A 25,552-nucleotide genomic window follows, 5' to 3' on the forward strand; every position below is an offset into this window, starting at 1 on the left:
TAAATCAAAGGCAGAAATGGAGTAGTTCAAATCTATCAGAGTAAGACTAATTTACTTGAAGCCTACTTGAAATGTTTAGGTCTTCGCCAGTTAGAAGAACTTCCTTGTTCAGTTGAATGGTGGAATCTCCTAAGTTTGGTGCTAGACGAGTTGAAGTATTGGGAACTTGAGTTATCGAAGGAGCTAAGTTTCACCACAATTGTTGTTGATTATATTGAAGTTGAGGATAATTTAGTTTGCTGGTATTACAAGGTGGCTGAGATAATATATAATTGGTATTATTATTATTATTATTATTATTATTATTATTATTATTATTTTTGTTATTATTATTATTATTATTGTTGTTGTTGTTGTTGTTGTTGTTGTTGTTGTCCTGGTTGGAAAATAAGGATGCTATAAGCCCAAGGGCTCCAACAGGTAAAATAGCCCAGTAAGGAGACATAATAATAAAACCGATGTAATAGTGTGCCTGAGTGTACCCTCAAGCAAAAGAACTTTACCCCAAGACAGTGGAAGACCATGGTATAGAGGCTATGGGACTATCCAAGACTAGAGAACAGTGGTTTGATTTTGGATTATTCTATATACTATTTTTATATTGCTATCATAACCAAAAGACCTTTTTTTCAGAATCACAGAACTCATGACAAAAATCCACAAGTCAGATTCTTCTTTGATATTAAAACAGAAGAGAATTTAAAGGTTTAAAGGTCGCTCATGAATGGTAAAGGGAAGGGACAGTGACATTGCCCTTTCAAGCTGGACAATGCCCTAGAGACTGAGTATATATTCATATGATCAGCACCCAAGCTATGACCAAGTTGTGCCAGGCAATGGTTGCTGATGACTCGGCAGATAGACCTTTAGGCTCCCCCAAACCCCCCATCCTTAGCTCACAAGGATAGTGAGATTGCAGCAAACAAAGAAACTAACGAGTTTGAGCGGGACTCGAACCCCAGTCTGACGTTCACCAGTCAGGAACGTTACCACATCGGCCACCACAACCCTCGTATTTTATGCTTCTATTATCACTGCCGTCAACGGAGTTGTGAGGAGGTTATGTTTTCGCCCCTGTTTGTCTGTTTGTTTGTGAACAAGTTCCTGGCCACAATTTTACTCATAAAGTAATGAAACTTTCAGGGATTAATTGTTATGTTGAGATGTGAAAGTGATTCAATTTTGAAAGTGCTAGGTCAAAGGTCAAGGCCGAGCAAAATATCGACCGAAATAAGCTTTCGTGGCGGAGGTATGCACTCGATTACTTTTCTAGTTTAACAAGTAATGACAATCAAAGGAAAAGAAATGTAAGAACAATCTATTGGACAGGAGTTCATGACCAGCTCAAGCTCGATAGTTTCTAATTGTGTCTGCAACCTCACCATCCTTGTGAGCCAAGAATGGGAGGTTTTTGGGGAGCCTATAGGTCTACCTGCTGAGTCATGAACAGCCATTGCCTGGCGCTCCTTGGTCTTAACTTAATGGAGAGGGGCTTGGGTGCTGATCATATGTTAAAGTTTTGATAGTTTATATTGGAAATATTAATTTTATTGTTACTGTTCTTAGAATATTTTATTTTCCCTTCTTTCCTTTCCTCACTGGGCTATTTTCCCTGTTGGGGCCCCTGGGCTTATAGCATCCTGTTTTCCCAACTAGGGTTGTAGTTTGGCAAGTAATAATAATAATAATGATGATGATGATGATGATGATGATGATAATAATAATAATGATGATAATAATATATGATCAGTCTCTATGGTATTGTCGTGCCCTTGCCTCTGCCATTCACGAACGGCTTTTAAACCTTTAAATAAATTTACAAATCTATGAAATTGCTGGCGTGGCCGGATACCAAAATTAAACTGAAATCTTCTTTTGGTCTACTGGAATCTGATATCGGGGGGGGGGGGGGGGGGGGGTGAAATTGCCAATCAGATTGTGAGATGATTTATTCATTGATATATCTCTGCTTTTAATATTCCATCTCCATCAACATTTATTGGAGAGAAATATAATCTACCAATGTCAGTATCGGGTTGGGGAATATAATTTAGTAAGCAGGGAATTAAACTCGGGTATTAGAATCAGATGGCAGAGACCTAAGATTACCTTGATTTATATTTTCTAATATGCATGCATGTGTGTGTTTCTTTCTGCATTTTAGGGTTGTGGCCTGATTGGTAACGTCTCTGTCTGGTGTTTGCCAGACGGGGGTTCGAGTCCCACTCAGACTCGTTAGTGCCTTTAGTGTCTGCAACCTTGCCATCCTTGTGAGCTAAGGCTGGGGGGTTTGGGGGAGCCTATAGGTCTATCTGCTGAGCTATCGGCAGGCATTGCCTGGCCCTCCTTGGTCCTAGCTTGGACGGAAAAGGGGCTTGGGCGCTGATCATATGTTTATATGATCAGTCTCCAGGACATTGTCCTGCTCGATAGGGCAATGTCACTGTTCAATGCCTCTGCCATTCATGAGCGACCTTTAAAACTTTAAATCTAGTTCTGTTGTGTATGTGTAGATATTTTTCCACAAATATTTTCAATCAGGTACACAAATTCACAAATACAAAATCATTGGGCATACACTTACCAACAAATAGGAAACTTGCACGAATATAATTTCACATTTTACTTACATGTACTAATTCATAACAAATAAATCTCTTCAACAAAACATTTCACAAACGTAGATGATAACGAACAAACTCGAACGGCAATGACAAGATCAAAAAAAAAAAAAAAGTGATAAATAGTTTTGTCCAGTGGGTGCCACTCATCAACGAAATAGTGGTTTATTGAAAAGTGCTAAATGATCAGTGTTTTTTTTACGTTCTCAGCTTTAGTTTTCTTATTATAAATGAGCAAAAAACAAAAAAAAAATTTCTAATTCGTTATTTTCTTTTGCTTTAATTCGTTATTACTGACAGTGATTACATTTATTCATAATAAATGGAGTTGTGTGAGTTGTGGTGGCCGATGTGGTAACGGCCCTGACTGATAATCGCCTGACTGGGGTTCGAGTCCCGCTCAAACTCGTTAGTTTCTTTGGTCGCTGCAACCTCACCATCCTTGTGAGCTAAGGATGGGGGGGTTTGATGGAGACTATAGGTCTATCTGCTGAGGCATCATCAGTCACTGCCTGGCCCTCCTTGGTCCTAGCTAGGATGGAGAGGGGGCTTGGGCGCTGATCATATGTAATATGGTCAGTCTCTAGGGCATTGTCCTGCTTGATAGGGCAATGTCACTGTCCCTTGCCTCTGCCATTCATGAGCGGCCTTTAAAGCTTTACGTACTAAGATGACTTACGGTCCTCGAAGGTCAGGTCCATAACCATATTTAGATTTAAAAGCAGGATGCTATAAGCTCAAGAAATCCAATCAGAAAAATTATCTAATAATTTCAGTTTCTTGGTTTTAAATGTATTTTTTTTTTCTATTTTTTTTTATCCAATATTTAGATAGATTATCTTCTCAATTTTCTCTCACTCATCAATCCTGTATCTGATTCAGTGTATCTAGGTAAAGTAATTTGATGCCACCTTCCTACTATATTCTCACGCATTCCCCTATGTTATCATTAGCAAAGCATAATCTGCTGAAAATTATTTAGTACGTCCATCTCGATAAGATGATTTTCAATAAATTTTCCTTTCTCTCTTTTTAATTAGTTATATTTAATCATCCTACAGATAAATTGTTGATAAGAGTACTTTCTTCCCTTCCATCTCCCATTATTCCACATGATTTAATTTACTCTTTTCTATAAAAATTCTTTTTCTCCTCCAAGTTACAACATAACTACCTCTGTTAAAAAGTTTGAAAATTTTTCTGGCTGTCCAGGCAAGTCACATGAACCTACTGCTTCTCTGACACTGATGTCAATTCAAAGCTTGGTAGTAGTGACAGGCAATGTGTTCTGAACAAAATACAGAGGCAATCAACGCACTTATAACTTTCTCTTAGTTGGATTTTTTTTAAACTAAGGTATGTAACCCCCGAGCAGTATTCAATATTGAAGCCAATTATATAGAAACCATTGATCTACATGCCTTTCTTTAATTGTATCTTTATATTTATTTAGCAAAAAAGTTCCCATTAGGGTACCTTGTTTAAAGGTTTGAAGGCCGCTCATAAATGGGAGGGGCAAGGGACAGTGACATTGCCCTATCGAGCTGGAGAACGCCCTAGAGACTGACCATATATCATATGATCAGCGCCCAAGCCCCCTCTGTCCACTCAAGCTAGGCCCAGCCAGGGAGGGCCAGGCAATGGCTTCTGATGACTCAACAGGTAGACTTATAGGCTCCCTCAAACCCCCTATCCTTAGCTCACAAGGATGGTAAGGTTGCAGGCACTAATGGCACTGAGACTGAGCGGGACTCGAACCCCCGACTGACACACACAATGTAAAGACGTTACCAATCAGGCCACAACAACCCGTGTGTTGAGAGGTTCCCTCAAGAGGAGTAAGAGCCCTCTCTTTGTGTTGACAGGCAAAAATTTGTCACCTTTTAAAAAAAAGGCTCCCATGAAATTGCTACCACTGAAGGGGTAATTCTTGCTGAATGTCAGTGGCTCTTCTTCGAAGTGAACCTTTTTTCAATGACTGATTGAGAAGCAAGCTTGAGATGGTAGTGTATCGGGAGCCTCCTTCCTCTCTCTGTTTTTCTACTTTGTCTGATCTTATAACTGACTAGAGAAAGTCTTTCAAGGGAAGCGATTGTTTCTGTACGAAGTGGAGAAATTACTGTACTTCATACAGTCTTGCCTTCTCCATCATAAAGCTCAATGCTACACTGTACTCTAGAAGTTATATTCCAGTTGTGACTAGATTGTGGAACAATCTTCCTAACCTGGAGGTTGAATCGGTGGAACTTCAGAATTTCAAACTTGTGGCAATGTTTTTATGTTGAACATGTTTACATATTTATCTTATTGGGCTGCTTTCTGTGTTAGAGCCCTAGCTAGTAGCATTCTGCTTTTCCAACTATGGTTGAAGTTAGCTAATAATAATAATAATGATAATGGACCATTCATTCTCAAGACAAAAGTGATCTGAAATATCACATAGTAAGCAAATAAAAAATGGCTAACGCTTATCAATTTTGATGAAAATATTTTCATTTTGGATGTTTCTACATCATCTTAAAACTGACTTCCAACTATTGGTTACCATTATGGTATAGTTATATAAAGATCTTGACTATAATATCTTCCTTGGCTTAGTTACAGTACAGGTATTTCATTGTTCCTATTATTCTAATATCCATGTTCAAGTTAAAGAGATATTCCTTGTTAACCCTTTTACCCCCAAAGGACGTACTGGTACGTTTCACAAAAGCCATCCCTTTACCCCCATGGATGTACCGGTATGTCCTTGCAAAAATACGCTATAAAGTTTTTTTTTCATATTTTTTATAATTTTTTGAGAAAATTCAGGCATTTTCCAAGAGAATGAGACCAACCTGACCTCTCAATGACAAAAATTAAGGCTGTTAGAGCAATTTTTAAAAAAATATACTGCAAAATGTGCTGGGAAAAAAACAACCCCTTGGGGGTTAAGGGTTGGAAATTTCCAAATAACCTGGGGGTAAAAGGGTTAACAGTAATTTTGCATATCGTCACCCTCATAAAATAACTGCCCAAGTCATTTTCTCCACTTGTTGGGAACTCAAAAACAAACTTTCTCATTTCCTAATACTTTATATCATTGTCTTGAGTTTCAATTCACAAATTCTTAGCAGAGGAATTTGTGAATTAGAATTTGTTAATTGAAGCTCAATACAATGATATAAAGATGTAGTAAATGAGAAAGTTTTTTTTTTATTTCCCAACAAGTGGAGAAAATGACTTAGGCAGTTAGTTTATGAGAGTGACGATATACACCTCATCTCTACCCATACTGAATATCTAAGGTAAAACTGTTCTCATGATAATGACGACATATGGTTTGGTCAATATGTATAATAGTGATAATCGTCACATTTCCTTACCAAAATACATCTAGATGAAAGTCATACCTTTGAAAATATTATTAGGATAATAATAATACATAAATATTGTATCAAAATTTTGCTTTAATAAAATTTCCAAGATATTCTACGTCTAAAAACTACATTTGTTACAAAGCATCAGTCCATTAAGCTACCCAGGTACAGAATATATGCACAGAAAGACTACTCTAAAATTAAAAGGGGCTACTGCATGAAAGATATAAAGACCTAACAATAAGTAATACAAAGTGAAGAAAACCCATTAATACCATAATTAGAATAAAATGAGTTTAACATCTTGATCGTTATATGATCATATTTTACAACCTAAAAAAAAATTACAGTATTAATTCTTTTAAGAATGAAAAATGGTAAAAATTGAAGCATTAGTTTTTCTGTATTCTCACGTCACTGTTACAAACTAGAAAGCACTCAGAGCTGATACCTCCACCAACCTCTGGATCTGCATTCCATTCTCGACTAATAGACTTGCCACTCAACAAAATTCCTTTGGAATCCATGAGTAAATTCTTATAGATGGAGTCAGTTGAAAAAATTAATAATAGTGATGAGTATCAAAAGTAACATGTAATCTATTTCAATAGCACTTGTTGCATTCGAGTCAAAGTACCAACCCAATGTACTGTAAAATATTGATAAAGATACGGGTAGTTTGTAGCGCTACGGCCAAGCGTCCTAATTTGCTTATTATCGCTCCGACTGTTATCTTGTATAGAATAAAATCGTTTGGAAATGGTCTATGGTTCTTAAATATGTGCTTAAACGCACACTTTTATGTTTTTTGCCGAAAACCCTAAATTACCTGAAAATTTGTGGCTCGAGTTCTTACTCCGGCCAGGAATCTTCTCGCTTCCGTAGTAAGTAAGGGTAAGGATACGGCTTTTAGCATAGGTTAGGTGGGTTTTTTAAGTTAGCTTCTCCTGCCAAAATCGTTTTTAGAACGACGGCCACAGTTCAGAATATTCCAGTTTTCTACGAACTCGATTTTAGAATGACGGCCACAGTCCACCCCACTTTCTAATATTCCCATTTTCTATGAATGAAAACGGATCTGGCCGTCACCCTACAAAGGCTCCAAAGATACAAAGCTATCTTTGGATAAAGTCCAGCTCCATTATCACATTTCTCTTTATCCCCACACTTCAAGATATATTGTTGTCCAAATGCTAACTAGAAATTTTGAAAGTTGGTACACACCTACTGTAGTGACCTCTACCCTTCACATGACATTTGTACTCTAGGTAGGGCAGTGAAAAGCTATTAAAAATGAATTAAATATAGCTCGTCTTCTTTATTTGATGTCACAACACCCTCAATATGAATTAGTTAATATGGTTAACAGTGAGGTATTAGGTGGTATAGTAATATGGCATTGCCAAGAGCTTTTCATACACATTTACACATTATACGACGTACACTCACATGAGCGAGCTGTCCTAAAAAATTATGCATGTCTTAGAAGGCTTAGAAAAGTTACAAAGATGAACACTAAAGCTAAAATGTTGTTCACAGAGGGTAACTAACTTTGGTATACAAAAGATCATTTTTGACAGGACTACAACTTAGCCTTGCTACCACAGCATCTACATCTATTGTAAATCTGAAATACTGTTTAAGATTTCTTTTCTTCTTGGAGTAATTTGAATATGCTTGAAAAATCTTTCTCTGCAAGGCCAGAATTGCACATAACACGATATATCTGAAAAGACAAAAAATACAAGTTTATTTCAACAAAGCCATCACAGAAAATTGTTATAACAAGACACAAGTGCAGGTATTATTTAAGTCTAATTGAGAAGAGAAATTCAGATTTGACATAGTAATAGGGAAATGGCTTAAACATTTCACAACTTGAAAAAAAAGAAGTTTCAAAGACGCTCACACTAAATAACTCTCACACTAGATGATGCTTCTACGAGTGCCGCTACAGAGAGTTAAAGAGTCGGACAATGAGGTAATGCAAGGTAAAATGGTGGTAAAAAATAAGAGTACTGCATAGATGGCGTATTGGCAGGCATGATTGGTTTCTGCACATTGCGTTACAGATTCATTTGTACTTGTCCACCAAAAATGCCTATGGAGTGTAAATTTTTGCTTGCAGACTGATGCAATATTCGTAACCCAATTAAAATTTCTATGCTCGTATTCAAAGTTACTCATAACCTAGGGTACTACTGTATGTCATTAAATGAGAGAATATAGAAGGCAATACAATTAATGATAGCCTCATCCAGATTAAAATGATAATGTAACCCGTCAAACTAGATCCATAACCCCTTTACATGCTCACTTTTGCTTGCAAAGGTGAGGGATTCCACAAATTCAGCTAATAACTTGAAGAAAACAACATGCCGTGTCTAAGAATCTTAGGTATTAAACATCCAGTCATATACATTGTACTGTATATATATATATATATATATATATATATATATATATATATATATATATATATATATATATATATATATATATATATATATATATAACAGGAGCTTTCGCACTTTTTACAAGGTGCCTCCTCTGCTGAAGAGGTACTTTGTAAAAGGTGCAAAAGCTCCTGTATTTTTTAAATATACAGTACAACGTATTTGAAGAAGCCCCTTGTAAAAAGTGCAAAAACTCCTGTGTTTTTTAAAATTACAATGTGTATAACTGTGGATTTTTAATACCCAAAATTCAGCTAATATTAACAGTGCTTAGAAAAATCTGCATTACTGTACCTGATGAGCCAAAGAACCAAGCGGTGTTGGTGAAAACGTTTTAGTTGCTGCATCCTGTGCTAGGCCAAGGTCTTTAGTCATCAGTGCCGTACCAAAGCCTCCCTGATAAAAGATAAATCAGTTGCAATCATTATGTAACTGGTTATAATAATTACTATGACAAATATGACAAAACATATAAGTTACAATGAACTCCCTAACAGAACAGAAATGTTCTGCTTTTAAGAACTACCCTTCCATCACAACATAGTGCTCTACCTTCTCTGCCCCATATTAGCTCTTAGATTTTTTTGGCACTAGACATCTCTTGCTTACAAATACTGAATATCTAAGACACGATATGATACAACTGAAAACAATACCGAGTTCCCCCTCTTCATCTTGTCCTCGGCATCTACATGGCCACATTATCAGTCAGTCAAGAATTTTTCTTTGCATTTCATCAAAACCACTGGCCTCACTTTTTTTTAAACACTCAAGATTCAGACTTATAACTTTAAAGGTTTAAAGGCCACTCATAAATGGCAGAGGCAAAGGACAGTGACATTGCCCTATCAAGCAGGACAATGCCCTAGAGACTGACCATATATATACATATGATCAGTGCCCAAACCCCCTCTCCATCCAAGCTAGGACCAAGGAGGGCTAGGCAATGGCTGCTGATGACTCAGCAGATAGACCTATAAGCTCCCCCAAAACCCCCCAACTTTAGCTCACAAGATTGGTAAGGTCGCAGTGACCAAAGAAACTACAGTAACGAGTTTGAGTGGGACTCTAACCCCAGTCTGGCATTCATCAATCAGGGACGTTACCACATCGGCCACCATAACCCTAAAGCCCTGTCCACACGATCGAGCATGCCCGACGGACAAACAGTGATACCAGGCACAATAGTTAGTGAAAATGAGGGTTGATGACGTCAGAAGCGGGAAAACTAAAGGCAGGGATCTGGCAACACTGTATGATGCCAGATCCATGTCTGTGGTTTTCCCGCTTCTGATGTCATTAGCCCTCATTCTTACTAACTATTGTGGTCTGGCATCACTGTTTGTCCGTCAGGCATGCACGATTGTGTGGACCGGGCTTTAGACTATAAAACTAACCTCATAATTATTAGATGAAGGAACATTTTCAAAAACACCAGGCACAGGATTATAGGTGTCCATAGCCCAGCACCGTCCTGTACTTGTGCTCAGAACACCCGCAAGTAGTTTGGGATCCAAACCAAGCCTGTAATGGAAAAAAGAATTAACGAAAGTCTTATTAGTTATTGTAGTCTTTGTCATTTTTTTTTTACTCTGAAAGAAATTAACGAAAGTCTTATTCGTAATTACTATATAGTCTTTGTCATTTTTTTACCGTTATTAATTTTTTTTTTTTGTACCAATCGTTTAATTCTTTCAAGTTCCTTTGAGTGATAGGTTTCTTTTCCTTAAGAAACTAAATAATTTATTGCAACTGAAGAACATTTTGTTATTCTTTATTTATTTTACCAATAATTTATTTCTTTTGGGTTCCTTTGGGTGATAGGTTTCTTTTCCTTAAGTAACTGAATAATTTATTGCAACTGAAGAACAATTTGTTATTCTTTATTTATATTACCAATAATTTATTTCTTTTGGTTCCTTTAGTTGATAAGTTTCTTTTCCTTAAGAAACTGAATAATGTATTGCAACTGAAGAACAATTAATTATTCTTTATTTATTTTACCAATAATTTATTTCTTTTGGGTTCCTTTGGTTGATAGGTTTCTTTTCCTTAAGAAACTAAATAATTTATTGCAACTGAAGAAAATTTTTTATAAAATTAAGGCATTTTGTGATTTTTTTTTTTTAAAGATTAACACCATCTACATGTTCCTTACTTTTACAATCCCAAAACATAACTATCTTACATTACGAAGGGGATTTAATGCTCTCTCAGTGTGGCTGAACCTTCCAGCCCAAAAACAATACTAGATAATCACAAAATAGTATTACTTACAGTACAGTTCTGAAACATGGCAACCCTCTTCTCATACAATATCCTCTTATTCTTATTATTATTATTATTATTATTATTATTATTATTATTATTATTATTATTGGGTTAAAAGTAATGGCTGCATCGGCAGAGTTTATTTTCTTATCCAATTTTTCTATTTTCCGGATAATTCTCTTCTCTAGAGCGCTGCAATCAGCCAGCAGACTTGAAAAATTCATCAGTCAGGTGAATGACAAAATCGGGAAGACTTCTCAAGTATATTCTCACAAAATACAAGTAAAACTTTTGGTACAAAATAGTAAAAACTACGTGTTTCGAGGAAGGACTTATCCTCGAAACGCGTCGTAGTTTTTACTATTTTGTACCAAAAGTTTTACTTGTATTTTGTGAGAATATACTTGAAAAGTCTTCCCAATTTTGTCATTCACCTGACTGATGAATTTTTTAAGTCTGCTGGCTGATTGCAGCGCTCTAGAGAAGAGAATTATCCGGAAAATAGAAAAATTGGATAAGAAAATAAACTCTGCCGATGCAGCCATTACTTTTAACTCAACCTGCCTGAAAGAGGGTCTCCTACCACGATATTATTATTATTATTATTATTATTAATTGCTAAGCTACAACCCTAGTTGGAAAAGCAGAATGCTATAAGCTCAGGGGCTCCAACAGGGAAAATAGCCCAGTGAGGAAAGGAAACAAGGAAAATAAATATTTAAAAACAATAACATTAAAATAAATATCTCCTACATAAACTATAAACACAAAACAAGAGGGAGAGAAATAAGATAGAATAGTGTGCCCAAGTGTACCCTCAAGCAAGAGAACTCTAACCCAAGACAGTGGAAGACCATGGTGTGTCGTCGTCCTCCTAAAAGAGCTGCTTACTATAGCTAAAGATTCTCTTCTACCCTTACCAAGAGAAATGCACATAAAAGTTTTATGAGGCAAATAAAGTAAACAGAGAAATTTTTTTAAGTTTCTTATTAGTGATTAAAACAATAAGGTATATACAATAAAAAATAATTTACTAACCTCATGCCCAAATTCATAGTCTCAGCTGAGCCAATCATGGTAATAGCCAATAACATGTTATTGCATATTTTGACAGCCTGTCCATTTCCAACAGACCCACAGTATACAATATTCTTTCCCATATCAGAAAGTAGTTCTCTAGCTGCCTCAAATTCCCTCTCGTCACCTCCGACCATAAAAGTTAGTGTGCCTCCTTTAGCAGCATTCACACCTGTATGAAAGGAAAATAATGAAGCAAAAATGTGCTTAACCCTTTTACCCTCAATGGATGTACTGATACGTTTCACAAAACGCATGCCTTTACCCCCATGGACGTACTAGTACGTTTCACAAAACTCATCCCTTTACCCCCAATGGACGTACTGGCACGTTTCACAAAACTCATCCCTTTACCCCCATGGACGTACTGGTACGTTTCACAAAACTCATCCCTTTACCCCCATGGACGTACTGGTACGTTTCACAAAACTCATCCCTTTACCCCCATGGACGTACTGGTACGTTTCACAAAACTCATCCCTTTACCCCCAATGGACGTACTGGTACGTTTCACAAAACTCATCCCTTTACCCCCAATGGACGTACTGGTACGTTTCACAAAACTCATCCCTTTACCCCCATGGACGTAGTGGTACGTTTCACAAAACTCGTCCCTTTACCCCCAATGGACGTACTGGTACGTTTCACAAAACTCATCCCCTTACCCCCAATGGACGTACTGGTACGTTTCACAAAACTCGTCCATTTACCCCCATGGACGTACTGGTACGTTTCACAAAACTCATCCCTTTACCCCCAATGGATGTACTGGTACGTTTCACAAAACTCATCCCTTTACCTCCATGGACGTACTGGTACGTTTCACAAAACTCATCCCTTTACCCCCATGGACGTACCGGTACGCTTCACAAAACTCATCCCTTTACCCCCATGTACGTACCAGTACGACCTTGCAAAAAAACTGCTATTTACATTTTTTTAGCATATTTTTTATAACTTTAGGAGAAACTTCAGGCATTTTCCAAAATAATGAGACCAACCTGACCTCTCTATGAGGAAAATTAATGCTGTTAGCGCAATTTGAAAAAAAAAATATATTGCAAAATGTGCTTGAAAAATAAAACGCCTGGGGGTTAAGGGTTGGAAAGTTCAAAATAGCTTGGGGGTAAAAGGGTTAAATGCTAACTATGAATCTTTATGTAAGCAGCAGCTCTAAAAATGTAATCCCACTAATATCAAGGCAGCTAAAGTGTTCTTTGTGCTAATAAAAATTATGAAAATGTTACTTCCATTCAATTGCAAAACAGCATTTACTACTTAACCAATAGGAATTTATTACAATCTTCACTAATTTACAAGAATGTCCACATCAACCCTTCCATTAAGAATGAAAACATGATGTTTCTGACCAAAAAAAGCTTTTAACCCTTTTACCCCCAAGCTATTTGGAACTTTCCAACCCTTAACCCCCGGGCATTTTCTTTTTCAAGCACATTTTCTAATATATTTTTTTTTAAATTGCTCTAACAGCCTTAATTTTTGTCATAGAGAGGTCAGGTAGGTCTCATTCTTTTGGAAAAGGCCTGAAGTTTCTCATAAAGTTATTAAAAATATGCAAAAAAAATGTAAATAGCAGTTTTTTTGCAAGGTACGTCCATGGGGGTAAAGGGATGAGTTTTGTGAAACGTACCAGTAAGTCCATTGGGAGTAAAAGGGTTAAACTATACCAGCTCTTTTGTTTACTCCTCAAAATAGTCAAAAATTCCAAATAATAAGAGTACAGTATAAATTTTAAGTAAATATTGCTGCACAAGTATACCATTCACAAATTACAAAACAGAAAATCTCTGTACCTCCTGATACAGGCGCATCCATAAACACTGCACCCTTTTTGAGTGCCAGAGCTGCCACTTCTTTGGACACATTAGGGTCAATGGTACTGCTATCAATGAGCAAGGTCCCAGGTTGAACGGTCCTGTATACCAATGGATGCAAATAGTAAATTCGGAAATCTTAAAGTCACAGTTATTGTTATTATTATTATTATTATTATTATTATTTATATTACAAGTCCTGTACACCAATAGATCAAAATAGTAAATTTGGAAATCTTAAAAGTTAGTTATTATTATTATTATTATTATTCACACATAGCCTACATATACCAAGGCACTTCCCCCAATTTTGGGGGGTAGCCGACGTCAAACAAATGAAACAAAAAAAGGGAGTCACTCTCCCCCCAGCTCCACCTCTTTGATGTCTCACAGGAATATAATACAGGAGAGGGGGTTCCCAGCCCCCTTCGTCCCGTCCCTTTTAGTCGCCTCTTACGACACGCAGGGATAAGTTGGCGCTATTCTAATTGTTTTTATTACTAAGCTGCAACCCTAGTTGGAAAAGCAGGATGCTATAAGCCCAAAGGCTCCAACAGGGAAATATAGCCCAGTGAGGAAAGGAAGTAAATAAAATATAAGAGAAGTAATTAACAATTAGAATAAAGTGGTCTAAGAACAGTAACAACATTGAACAGATCTCTCGCATATAAACTATAAAAAGACTTATGTCAGCTGTTCAACATAAAAACATTTGCTGCAAGTTCGAACTTTTGAAGTTATTGACTTGAAGAGTTTGCATAGCATTGCATTTCAAAATAACTATCTTTTACAAGTTGAATATTGTCCAAATTTTCCATGGCCATAATATGATGCCATTACATGAAAAAAAATTCTCTCATACCCATCTATCTATTACTCTTATAGGTAATACAAAAAGAAAGTTAATGAGAATACTAATTCCCTAAGCACTATAATGTGGCTAACAATTTCAATATTTTTCTTATAAACCTCTGTGGATCCGGTGACTACTTGGACGTCATCCTTTTATGTACCGTAACCATAAGAGTTATAGAAAATTTATACAGGTTTCTAATACAATTTTCAGTTTCATTATATTTTTATTCCATTGTCAGTTACGCAACGAAACGTCATCATAAGTAGGTTGAAATATGACGTCATTGCTCACTGGCTTAAGGTCATTACTCTGACAGATTTTGTTATAGCTGGAATTACCAACAGAATAATATTACTATATCAAACTTGGTAGTTATATCATAAATGTACCGTAATACTCAATTGGCAATCATGTAAGAAGATTGTTACTCAAAAGTCCATTCTGATCTCTTGCCTCAGGGAATAATTTCAGTGGAGACAAGTTCCTGCAAAATGAACTCATGCTCAAGGAAAAGCAGGAACTTAATCATATTCTCCAACTGACAAACAAGGGCATCAGAGAAGTCTTCTACTTTCCTTACCCAAAGGACAAGTTATCAGTATTTGGAAAATTAAACCTTGAATTAGCCAAAAGTAAAAGATATGGCTGTGATCTCAAGAAGCTTTAGCGGTACTATTTTATGGTCTTGCTTTTATGGAAATGAGCAGCCACAGAAGAAATTGGTAGTTATCTATAGGATTCATCCCAATCTGTTGGTTAAAACCAAGATTTCCTTTTGTACCTCATCTTAGGTAACTACCTCTGTGGATGACAGTAATATGAGGGCTTAAGGAGAAAGTGATAGAAGTCTCCATGTAGCACCTCCTGACTTGAAGAAATAATCTCAGTGTGGGATAAATAGTTGTTCACCATGTAAAAGTGTCTCTAATTTTCCATCGGTAATAAAAGACAGGTGGGGACATCTGTGGGTTTATAGAACCAAACCCTTAGATTCCTTTCTAGCCATCCTGCTTGCCAGTTCTTTTAATACTGTATATGCACCACTGCTATGATGAAGAAATCCAAACCTTTGGGTTGCTTCTATGACTTTACTTAAACAGCCCCAAAACTCAAGAAACTTGTAAAGAATAGACCGCATAATGCTGAAAAGGAATAGTTGTTACTATTATCTGACAGAGCATATAATACAAAGTTTACTAGAAAGCAATGTTTTTTCACTGTTGGTGGTACACCAGAAGTCTTAGGATATACACAATGAGGAGTGCTATCTACTACCTTCTGAGTGAGAAGGAGAAGGAAATGATACCTCTTTGAGAGGATGGTGATTAACAAGTCAATCTGTTACCAGGTAAACTGTTTCAAGAGGAACAGCATACATACAGTCATGTAAAGGTACTTACAAAAGATCCAAAAGGAAAGAAACTAAAATAAATCTAACATCAAAATTGAGAAAGTAATTCAATTATGTAAATAAATGAAAAATAGCTCTAAATTTAATGACTTAGGAGCAAACCAAATCCAAAGTTTGGAGAACAAAATTTTGGTCATAATTCAAATACAAAATTATAGTTTCACAAGGGGATAGTAGCGCTAGTCATCTTTTGGAATGTGTCTGGAGACTGCTGTTAATGCAGATGAGGCATAGAAAAGTAAAGAGATTGTTCTGGTGAAAAAATAAATGACCGGACTTTGTTACAAACTACAAGGGAAGATCTAGTGAGAGTTACTACCACTATGAGTAAGTAGTATACCTATGCTAGCAGGTTCATAATTATGACACTTGAAGTTCCTTGCAGTATTAACATTTGAAAGCACTTCTCTAAATATTGAACCGGTAATTAAGAGTTTTTTTCCATCATTAGTAACAGTAGCTATGGCTTCCATAAAGTTATGACTTCTACACATAAATTACGTATTAACAGCAAATACACTACTGTATACATTACAATATACAAAATTACTTACTTGAAAATGCCATTTTCTCCTGTATAGCAATTAAGCACATGCTGTGAGTTTGGTAACATTGTTACTATTCGGTCAGCTTTACTTGCAACCTCTGCTGGAGATGGTGCAGCACTTCCTCCTACGTCTTGGATATTTTCCATTGCTTCGGGATTAACATCATAAGCAACTAGACTATGACCCTGTTTTATAATGTAGAATCAGTCATTAAAAACTTTCTTACATTTCTTATTCTGAAACATTTAAACTATAAATTATATAATTCCACAAACCACAAAAGCACATTTTGTAATAAGACCTGAATCACCACAAAGTACCAAGTTTGATTTCCATTAACCCAAAATGAAACAGTTCTTGGAGGAGATGAATTTGGCCAATTGGTGGCTGCTAAGGACATTGGCCTTCTGCTTAAAGAGGGACTGGAAATGATCTGGCTTTCTCTCCAGAGTTGCAGGAGCCAAACTAATCTTTTAGGACAATAACGATTTACTCTAATTCCTTCCTAATTACAATGATAAAGTTGAAGGCAAAGTTGCATCACTTAAGACAAACAAGGAGGTAGAAATGGTAAGAAATTACTTTTTGAGACTTCATCAAGGACTGAGACAATCTCAGAAGCAGAAGGATAGTATACTGCTTCCCTCTGACCAGTGGCTCATGACAAGAATAAACAAAGTCCTAGGATGAACCACACTCCCTCAGTGAATCTTAGGGCCAACTATCACTCCCCAGCTTCTTTTGATTTGCTGTTGGGTCAGGATACATCTTGGGAGTAGAAGAAAGAAGCTTGCTCTTGGCCCTGTCATCATATAAGGATATAAGATCAAGGTCACACTTTATCTCTCTTAACCACCAAAGAGATTATGGTCACAGCTTGAGATGGTGGTTATAGTCACAGCTATAGATGGTTGACCAAGAATGGTGATGACTACTGTCATAGGGTATGGATGATATCAAGGTGGTGATGTCTCTTACTTATGGAAGTAACCTCTGAAGAGAAGACTAAAGGAACATATTGGTCTGGTGACAAGGAATCAGGAGGGGCAAATAGGTGGTTATATCCAGAGAGCTGAATCCCTTCTAGCTGTGTAATTAGCATCACAGCATCACAGGACCATCCACATCTGAAGTGGTTATGGTTGAAACATCTTCCATCGGTGGTATAGCTGGAGCAATAATCCCTGAAGAGAAGCGATCACTGCACGAACAAAATGGTAAGAGTAACACTATCGTTTACCTCAGTTGTGGCTGCACAAGGTTCTTCAATAATAAAACAAGTTTTCTTCAAATGGGCCCCATAGAGGTCTTCATAAACAGGAACATTATCTGCTCGGAGGATATCAAGCAGTAGAAGATGAACTGGTCGGCCAGTCAGCAGGCAATACATAAGTCAAATTCAACAAGCCTCTCACTGGGTGATAACCACAATTGCCAAGTTACCGAGATTACTTTTCCGTAGCAGTTAATAAAACGGGAATAAAAACCTGCACAAACATTGAAATCACACATTGGAAATAAGCAAACAATACAAAATCTAAATTCTCAAGAATGATCAAAAGTCAACAGCACAAACCAAGGTGGTAATATAGAGACAAAACGAGCAACTGGGAACTAAATTAGAAGCTAAATGCAGAAATCATTCAATAATACTGAATGCATTTAAGTGAAGAGGGCTGAAATAAAGATGATTAATTAGAAAAAAAGTTATATGGATCAGCCATAAGCATTAGTATAGAAATTTTCAATGAATTATACACCTGGAAAACCATGACTAGAGCTGTTACAGAGTACATTCTCAAAGTGGGTAATTATTGTTTGAGACACCTGGGAACATTCATACCTTAAACATAAACTAATACAGAATATGATTTATGGGGCTGTGATGATAAATATTGTTTATTTTTGTATACATAATCATAATTAAAAAATAAACTATGAAAAGCAGCTAGATCACTAACTAAAATAGGTTAAGTGCTTATTACAACATGAAATTCTATGCGTCTGAAGATCTTAAAAGTTCCCACAAAGTATTTAAACTTTTCCCAAACCCAACTCCTACCCTCAAGTCAGAGAGATGTTGGCTTAAACAATGACATACAGTATACCTAAAAGCTAAGAGGTAAAATAAAAGGTTTTTATTACATACCTTATGTACTAAATTGGCAGCCATAGGTCCTCCCATGTTTCCAAGCCCAATAAAACCGACTTTAGCATGAGGACAGTAGCACTTTGGACTTGCTGAGGAGAAACGCAATTGTTTACTGAAAGCAACTAATACAGTTACAAGCTATGACATTTTGCACTTCTAGTTCCATTAATGCAGTAGAAAACTTTGCTTTACATTTAGACTTTAATGATCCATTAAGGAAGGCATGGGAAGCTCCAAGGGGGAGGCAGAGAATTAGATGGAGAGAGAAGGTGAAGGATGATATGGAGAGAAGAGGTTTGGCGGAAGAGAATGCTTTGGATATAAGGCATGGGAGAGTGTGCAACAAGCAACCGACCCCTTCATGTAGAGATAGCAGAGAATCAGATGGAGAGATAAGGTGTAGGATGATATGGAGAGAAGAGGTTGGGCGGAGGAGGATGCTATTGATCGAAGGCATTGGAGAGGGCGCATCAAGCAACCGACCCGTTAATGTAGGGATAACGGTGGGGAAGAAAAAGCCGACGACTAAGACTTTCAAAGGGGAATTACTCTAAAAGGCCCAATGGGGAGGCAAAGAATTACACTAGATGGCGAGATAAGGTGAAGGATGAAATGGAGAGAAGAGGTTTGGCGGAGGATGATGCCTTTGATCGAAGGCATTGGAGAGGGCGCATCAGGCAACTGACCCTTAAAATGTAGGGATAACAGAGAATCAGATGAAGAGATAATGTGAAGGATATGGAGAGAAGAGATTTGGTAGAAGAGGATGCGTTTGATAGAAGGCATTGGAGAGGGCGCATCAGGCCACCGACCCCTTAATGAAGGGATAACGGCGGGGAAGACGACGACTATGACTTTCAAAGGGGAATTACTCTAAAAGCCCTAATGCACATTCTAATACCTCTATTTAGGTTTACATTTCACTCTTTCATTTTGAATTGACAAGTGTATCTTTGTTAGCCTCAACCTAGTTTACACCAACAAATTAAATCATAAAAACATTACAAGAGATTTGATAATTTAGTATTATGTCTATTTATTTAATGTGTTGTCACTCATATGGAATTTATTTGTTATTACAGTACTGTACATACTAATTGTGAATATCACAAGTACACAAAAATGTAACTTTATTGAATTTGCACAACTCCTTTAAAGTAATCAAATTTACAAGTGTTAAAACCTGTGAATGTTAATGATCAACTCGACAAATATTCCAGTGACAAACCCAAGCATTACTAAGAGGGGTACGAGAACCTCATCTTAATTGATTCTTTGAGAAATTGGGTACAATATATGGTGAAGAATTTGGACTGCTAAATAGATGAAAGGTTATGCAGCGGGCGGGGAAAGAGAGACTGCAAAGAACTCAGTGTAATATCTGTAGTATTCTGCGTAAAACATACGACTGGCGCTAACCATTTGAAATATACTTACAAGAAAAGCTGCGGTAGAAACTGCTTGTGGTCCCTTTTCTTAGGGCGGGTAATAATATCGATTTAAAAAAAGCCATAATTTTGTCAGATCTTCAAGGCGATTGAAATGTTACTTCATTGAATAATGCAGAGTTCCTAATCTGGAAATAAAATTAATTGTGAGAGTACAGTGCAGTACATATAAACAGCACTTTAAGATTACTAATAACAAGACTATCTATACTAGAGTACATTATTATACAATGAATTGATGTAATTTTTAACAATACACTCTAAGCTATACAATACTGTAGAGTATTTAATTTAATTTTTTCATACAAATCCTAAATCTTGTACTTTATAATAAAGTACTCAGTTTTGATTGTCCTGTTTTTTCTCTAATAATTAAAGTTTCATTGTCATATGATAAATTAAATCCAGTGAATATTCACATAATAAAATGTTGGTCACATATTTAAGTTTCTATATACATGAAAGGCAATGCAGTATAAGACTGTACATAGAACCTGTGCATGTAGAAGTCAGAAAGGGGGAGACCATGTATGATTGGTCGTGATGCGTGTAAGCATCAAGTCCTTGCACACATATGCATTAGGGGTAGTAAAGGTAAAAGACTGTATGCTTAGCCTATGGGCGTCGATCCCAGGTGCGTGTGGAAGGTAGTATGTTCCAAACCAGTACACATAGGATGTATACATATGGACTCCTAATGTACATGGATTCCCTTGGAGACTACTTTCAGACTCAGCCAAGCAGGAGCAGCACATACAGAATTTTCTTCCCATTAGTGCTGTGCAGGAAAACTCTTAGCTCATGCCTATTCCCCCTCTCTTTAAAGAGAAAGAGAGTGATAGTCCATTCTGACTGACAGTATATTCTTGGTGCAGCACTCTCTCCCACGAGGAGAGAAATGGTAGGAGTTACTTGCTTGCAACTCCTATCGACCAGACTTCCTGGATTTCTCCAATGTATTCCACTCATTCTTATTCAGAAGAAGGGAAGAAGGAAGAGCTTGGAGTTCATCTTATCCGGAGATTTGGAGGCCAATAACAAGGGTCTCACGGGAAAGAACCACAACAGCATAGCCAAGTGATGTGTCCTTAGCACCTTCCAAGATCAGCAGACACTGAAGGAAAGAAAAAGAGAGGTACCCCTCCCGTTTACACTCGGTGGCGGCGGCTGGAGCTCTCATCCAAGGAAAACGAACTTCCATAGGATCAAGTTGTTGTTGTTGTGTAGCCCTACACACGTACAGTACACACATACACACACACGAGGAGTAGAACAGCGAAAGAAATGCTGCCCAACAGAAATAAGTAGATAGCAGAGAAAACTGTAACACAAAGTTATCAAGAAACACTGCTTATTCCTCAGCTTCTATTACTATCCTGTCTGCAAGACCATTTATTCACTCAAAGAAAAGCTAAAGATCAAAAGGGCCAGATGAGGACGCAGAGAAGCATGTCTGTACTCTGCAACTGCCAAAGTCAAAGTGAAGGTTCTGCTACCCTGCAGTTGGGTGAAGCTTACCTGCCAGCTACTATTGGTACCTCGTTAAAAGTTTAAACTCATTCCAGCTTTGCTAAAGGTCATATATACTCCTACTATAGGTTGAAGGGTCAAGAAATGTTTTTAAAAAAAAATTTAACATTGCTGCTATACATGCAAGTGCAATAATCTTGATGCATTTAAATAAGAAACCGAACTTAAGTTCAGTCTCTACATACTTTAGGAAGTAATCCGTTCCACAATAAATGGCCCATCTGCCAAAAACTATATTCATTAGGTAAATAGATGTGTGACCTGTTAGCCATATTACCAAAACTTATGAAGAATATGTTAACCTGTACAAAATTGAATTAGAAGCAGCAGCAGCTCCAAAGTCAGGTAATGTATGATAAGCTAGGATGGAAGGAATTTTTAGTTTTCTAGGTCTGACACTAGATTGTGTTCCTTTGGGGGTGCAGGGGCCAAACTTGTCCAACGGTTGGGGAAGGGCTTGGCACATCACTTTAAGTAGTGCCTCTATCATAACCAAACATGCACTCTGAGAATTTATTCAATTTCTGTTTTTGGACCACAGAAAAAAATCCATGGGCCTTACAGCCCACAGGTGTACAACACATTTCTCTCTTCTCTGGTTTGTCGTTTCCTTTACGATTTCTTTCCTCTGCTGCGTGTGCTTACCATTAATTATCTGTTATAGTTATCTCTTATCATAACTTCTGCTTTTTCTTTTGTTTATTTTTACTTTTGTGTTAGATTTCTCTAGCAAAAGCTATAACTGTTTCCTGTTGCTAAATCTAAAAAAAAATATTAAGCTTTATCTTGAGGAATATTTTATTCCATTGATTTCTGACTTGATATTTTTCAGTTTCCTTTTAGCTTTCTCCAGCTAAAGCTGAAACTGTTTCTTGTTGCTAAATCTAAAAAACTTACACTTTGTATTAAGGAATATTTTATTCGATATTTGCATATTGGTCCATTTCATAAAATCTGTTGCTTACAATCACTGTATGATGTAACTGGTACTGTACTCTATGGGCTCCAAAAATGGCAAAGAGCACTCACATTAAATGGAATTTCTGGAGCCTTTGTAGTTCGTTGGGACAGACTGGGTGTAAAATTTTATAAGTTACGACAGAAAAGCCACTTTTTAAAAGAGGAAACAAATATAAGAACACCATGTAACCTAACCTATGAATCGCATCCTTACCTATATACCTACCTACCAGCCCCCTTAGACTGCCGTATTCTTTGCTTATCCCCAGACTAAGTCTGTGTTCGCTGCAATCCCAACTGGCTTAACTAATGGCAAGATAACACTAAATCGTAAAACTAACTTCGTGTCGTATATCAAACCAAATTAAACAACAACTTCCCCCATAAGAAAATTGGTATGGCAAGTAATAAAGTTTACACCTGTCCTAACGAACTACATTCACCCCGTATTTCTTAGCCACATGCGCAGTTGTGCTCGTTCGACTTATAAATTTCACGACAAATTAGATAGTTTTCAAAATCATTGTATATCGATCTAGTAATTACTTCCCCAGGGTATTTATAACATTCTGAGGAGCCTTTGTATATCAGCGGCCATTTCCTCATGCGTTGATTAAAAATGGACCCAAACTTTCCCCTCCCTAACCTAACCTACAAGCCGTGTCCTTACCTACATACCTAAGGGGGGGGCCGTTCCGCCCTTACACTCCCATATTCTAAGTTAGCCATAATAATACATACAGGTGGGCGCTGTCATACATACACCCCCATTCTGAACAGTGTTTATTCTATACAATTTTCCGATAAAGTTGAAAATAAGGTGGCCGTTATCATACATACATCCCGTAACTTTAGGCAGGATAAGGTTAGAACATGCAGTATAATTATCCAAGCATCTTTTAACTTTATATGTATTTTAAGATTTTTTTTATATGTATTTTAAGATTGTTACATGCCATACAAATGGAATATGTATTATCTCAATTGTTTTAAGTGTGATTCACGTACATCAGTCATTTCTAACTGGTGTCAAACAGTCGTTTTGAGGTTAAACATTGGGACACTCCATAACTGTTATATAATATGGGAGGAGAAAAAAAAATTAGTGGCTTTTTCCAACAATAATGCTCAGAAATGCATGAAAAAAGTAAATAATTAATATGAAAAATGTATTGTTAGTGAAAGTAAGTATTATACTGATAAAATAGGAAACTGGAAATTTATGAAATGCTCCAAATTATGATATAATTAAAATGTAATGTATTTAAAGAGAAACTCGGGTGTGGCGAATTATCAAGCTATTACATAACACTAAACAATACAGCAAGCTTACCCAGTATTACAGTAAAGCATAGAACAGACAATATTACAAATTCCACTGGTTACATAAAACAGCATATGCATTTTTTTACGATAGTTAAGCCCTTTGGAAGACCGGTTTGTTAAGGGCAATATGGTGCATATTGTAATAACTAAGGTCTACATATATTAACATGAGAACAAAGGCATTTTATTAAGTGACATTATTATTTTAAATGCAAATTGAGCTTAATAATACTCGACAATACAAAATTGTCGACTATACTTACGTAACAGTCCTTCAAGTAAAATTCAATTGAAGAATTCAGTGTTGTGGTGGGTACAGCAGAAACAGCTGATCGACACTGAGTTGATAAATGCTATTATAGTTCCTAGATAGCGTGTTTAAATTCTGTAATTATTATTATTATTATTATTATTATTATTATTATTATTATTATTATTATTATTATTATTATTATTATTAGCTAAGCTAGAACCCTATTTGGAAAAGCAGGATGCTATAAGCCCAAGGACTCCAACAGATGCAGTTTCCAATTGTCATTTCAGATTATTATTATTATTATTATTATTATTATTATTATTATTATTATTATTATTATTATTATTATTATTATTAGCTAAGCTACAACCTTAGCTGGAAAAGCAGGATGCTATAAGCCCAAGGGCTCCAACAGAGAAAAATAGCATAGTGAGGAAAGGAAATAAGTTTCTAATCATCATTTCAGATTATTATTATTATTATTATTATTATTATTATTATTATTATTATTATTATTATTACTTGCTAAGCTACAACCCTAGTTGGGAAAGCAGGACACTACAGTATAAGCCCAAGGGCTCCAACAAGAAGTATGAGGATGAAAAACGAATGTGAAAATCCTTCAATATTTTATTAGTTTTTAGTTGTATATTATGATCCGTGTAGTTATTGTTTTATATTAAATTCCATAACATTGATCTGGATATTAAACTCTGGCACCGTCGCTTAGTTCTGTAATGTTTTATAAGATTTTTCATTACTCTGACCATCCTTTGCATTCAGATCATCCCAGACTGATTTTATTCCAGATGTGACCAGATTGAAATTTGTCTTCCTAATCTGGTAGTTAAATCGGTGGAAATTCAGAGGTTTAAACTTGTAGTTTATTTTTCTTCTAGGAAAAGGTCACTCCAAAGTCAAACCTTTGTTCTCTAGTCTCGGGTGCGCCATAGCCTCTGTACCATGGTCTTCCACTATCTTGGATTAGAGTTCTCTTGCTTCAGGGTGCACTTTGGGCAAGCTGTTCTATCTAGTTTCTCTTCCCCTTTTTTGTTAAAGTTTTTATAGTTTATTTAGAAAATATTTATTCTAGTGTTACTGTTTGTAAAAGATTTTATTTTTCCTTATTTCCTTTCCTCGCTGGGCTATTTTCCCTGTTGGGGTCCCTGGGCTTATAGCATCCTGTTTTTCCAACTAGGGTTGTAGCCCACCAAGGAATAATAATAATAATAATAATAATAATAATGGCTGCTTTTCTGGTCCTATACTGTAGGGGAACCCTACTACTACTACTACTACTACTACTACTACTAATAATAATAATAATAATAATGGCTGCTTTCCTGGTCCTATACTGTAGGGGAACCCTACTACTACTACTACTACTACTACTACTACTACTACTACTACTAATAATAATAATAATAATAATAATGGCTGCTTTTC

The 25,552-nt window shown here is 36.4% G+C and overlaps 1 protein-coding gene across 1 annotated transcript; it reads right to left on the reverse strand.

Moving 5' to 3' along the window:
* Positions 1–7,034: 7,034 nt before the first annotated feature.
* Positions 7,035–24,224, reverse strand: LOC137644168 (3-hydroxyisobutyrate dehydrogenase, mitochondrial-like). The gene is made up of 9 exons (XM_068377163.1): positions 24,114–24,224; positions 20,024–20,162; positions 18,584–18,675; positions 16,441–16,619; positions 13,599–13,720; positions 11,746–11,956; positions 9,834–9,960; positions 8,731–8,832; positions 7,035–7,706 (listed from the first exon to the last, which is right to left on the reverse strand). The coding sequence occupies exons 2-9, from the start codon at positions 20,097–20,099 to the stop codon at positions 7,620–7,622; spliced, it is 996 nt and encodes a 331-aa protein (XP_068233264.1). The 5' UTR covers positions 20,100–20,162; positions 24,114–24,224; the 3' UTR covers positions 7,035–7,619.
* Between the last annotated feature and the right edge of the window lie 1,328 nt (positions 24,225–25,552).

The sequence above is a fragment of the Palaemon carinicauda genome, chromosome 7 (assembly GCF_036898095.1).
Source record: "Palaemon carinicauda isolate YSFRI2023 chromosome 7, ASM3689809v2, whole genome shotgun sequence".
Taxonomy (NCBI): Eukaryota; Metazoa; Arthropoda; class Malacostraca; order Decapoda; family Palaemonidae; genus Palaemon; species Palaemon carinicauda.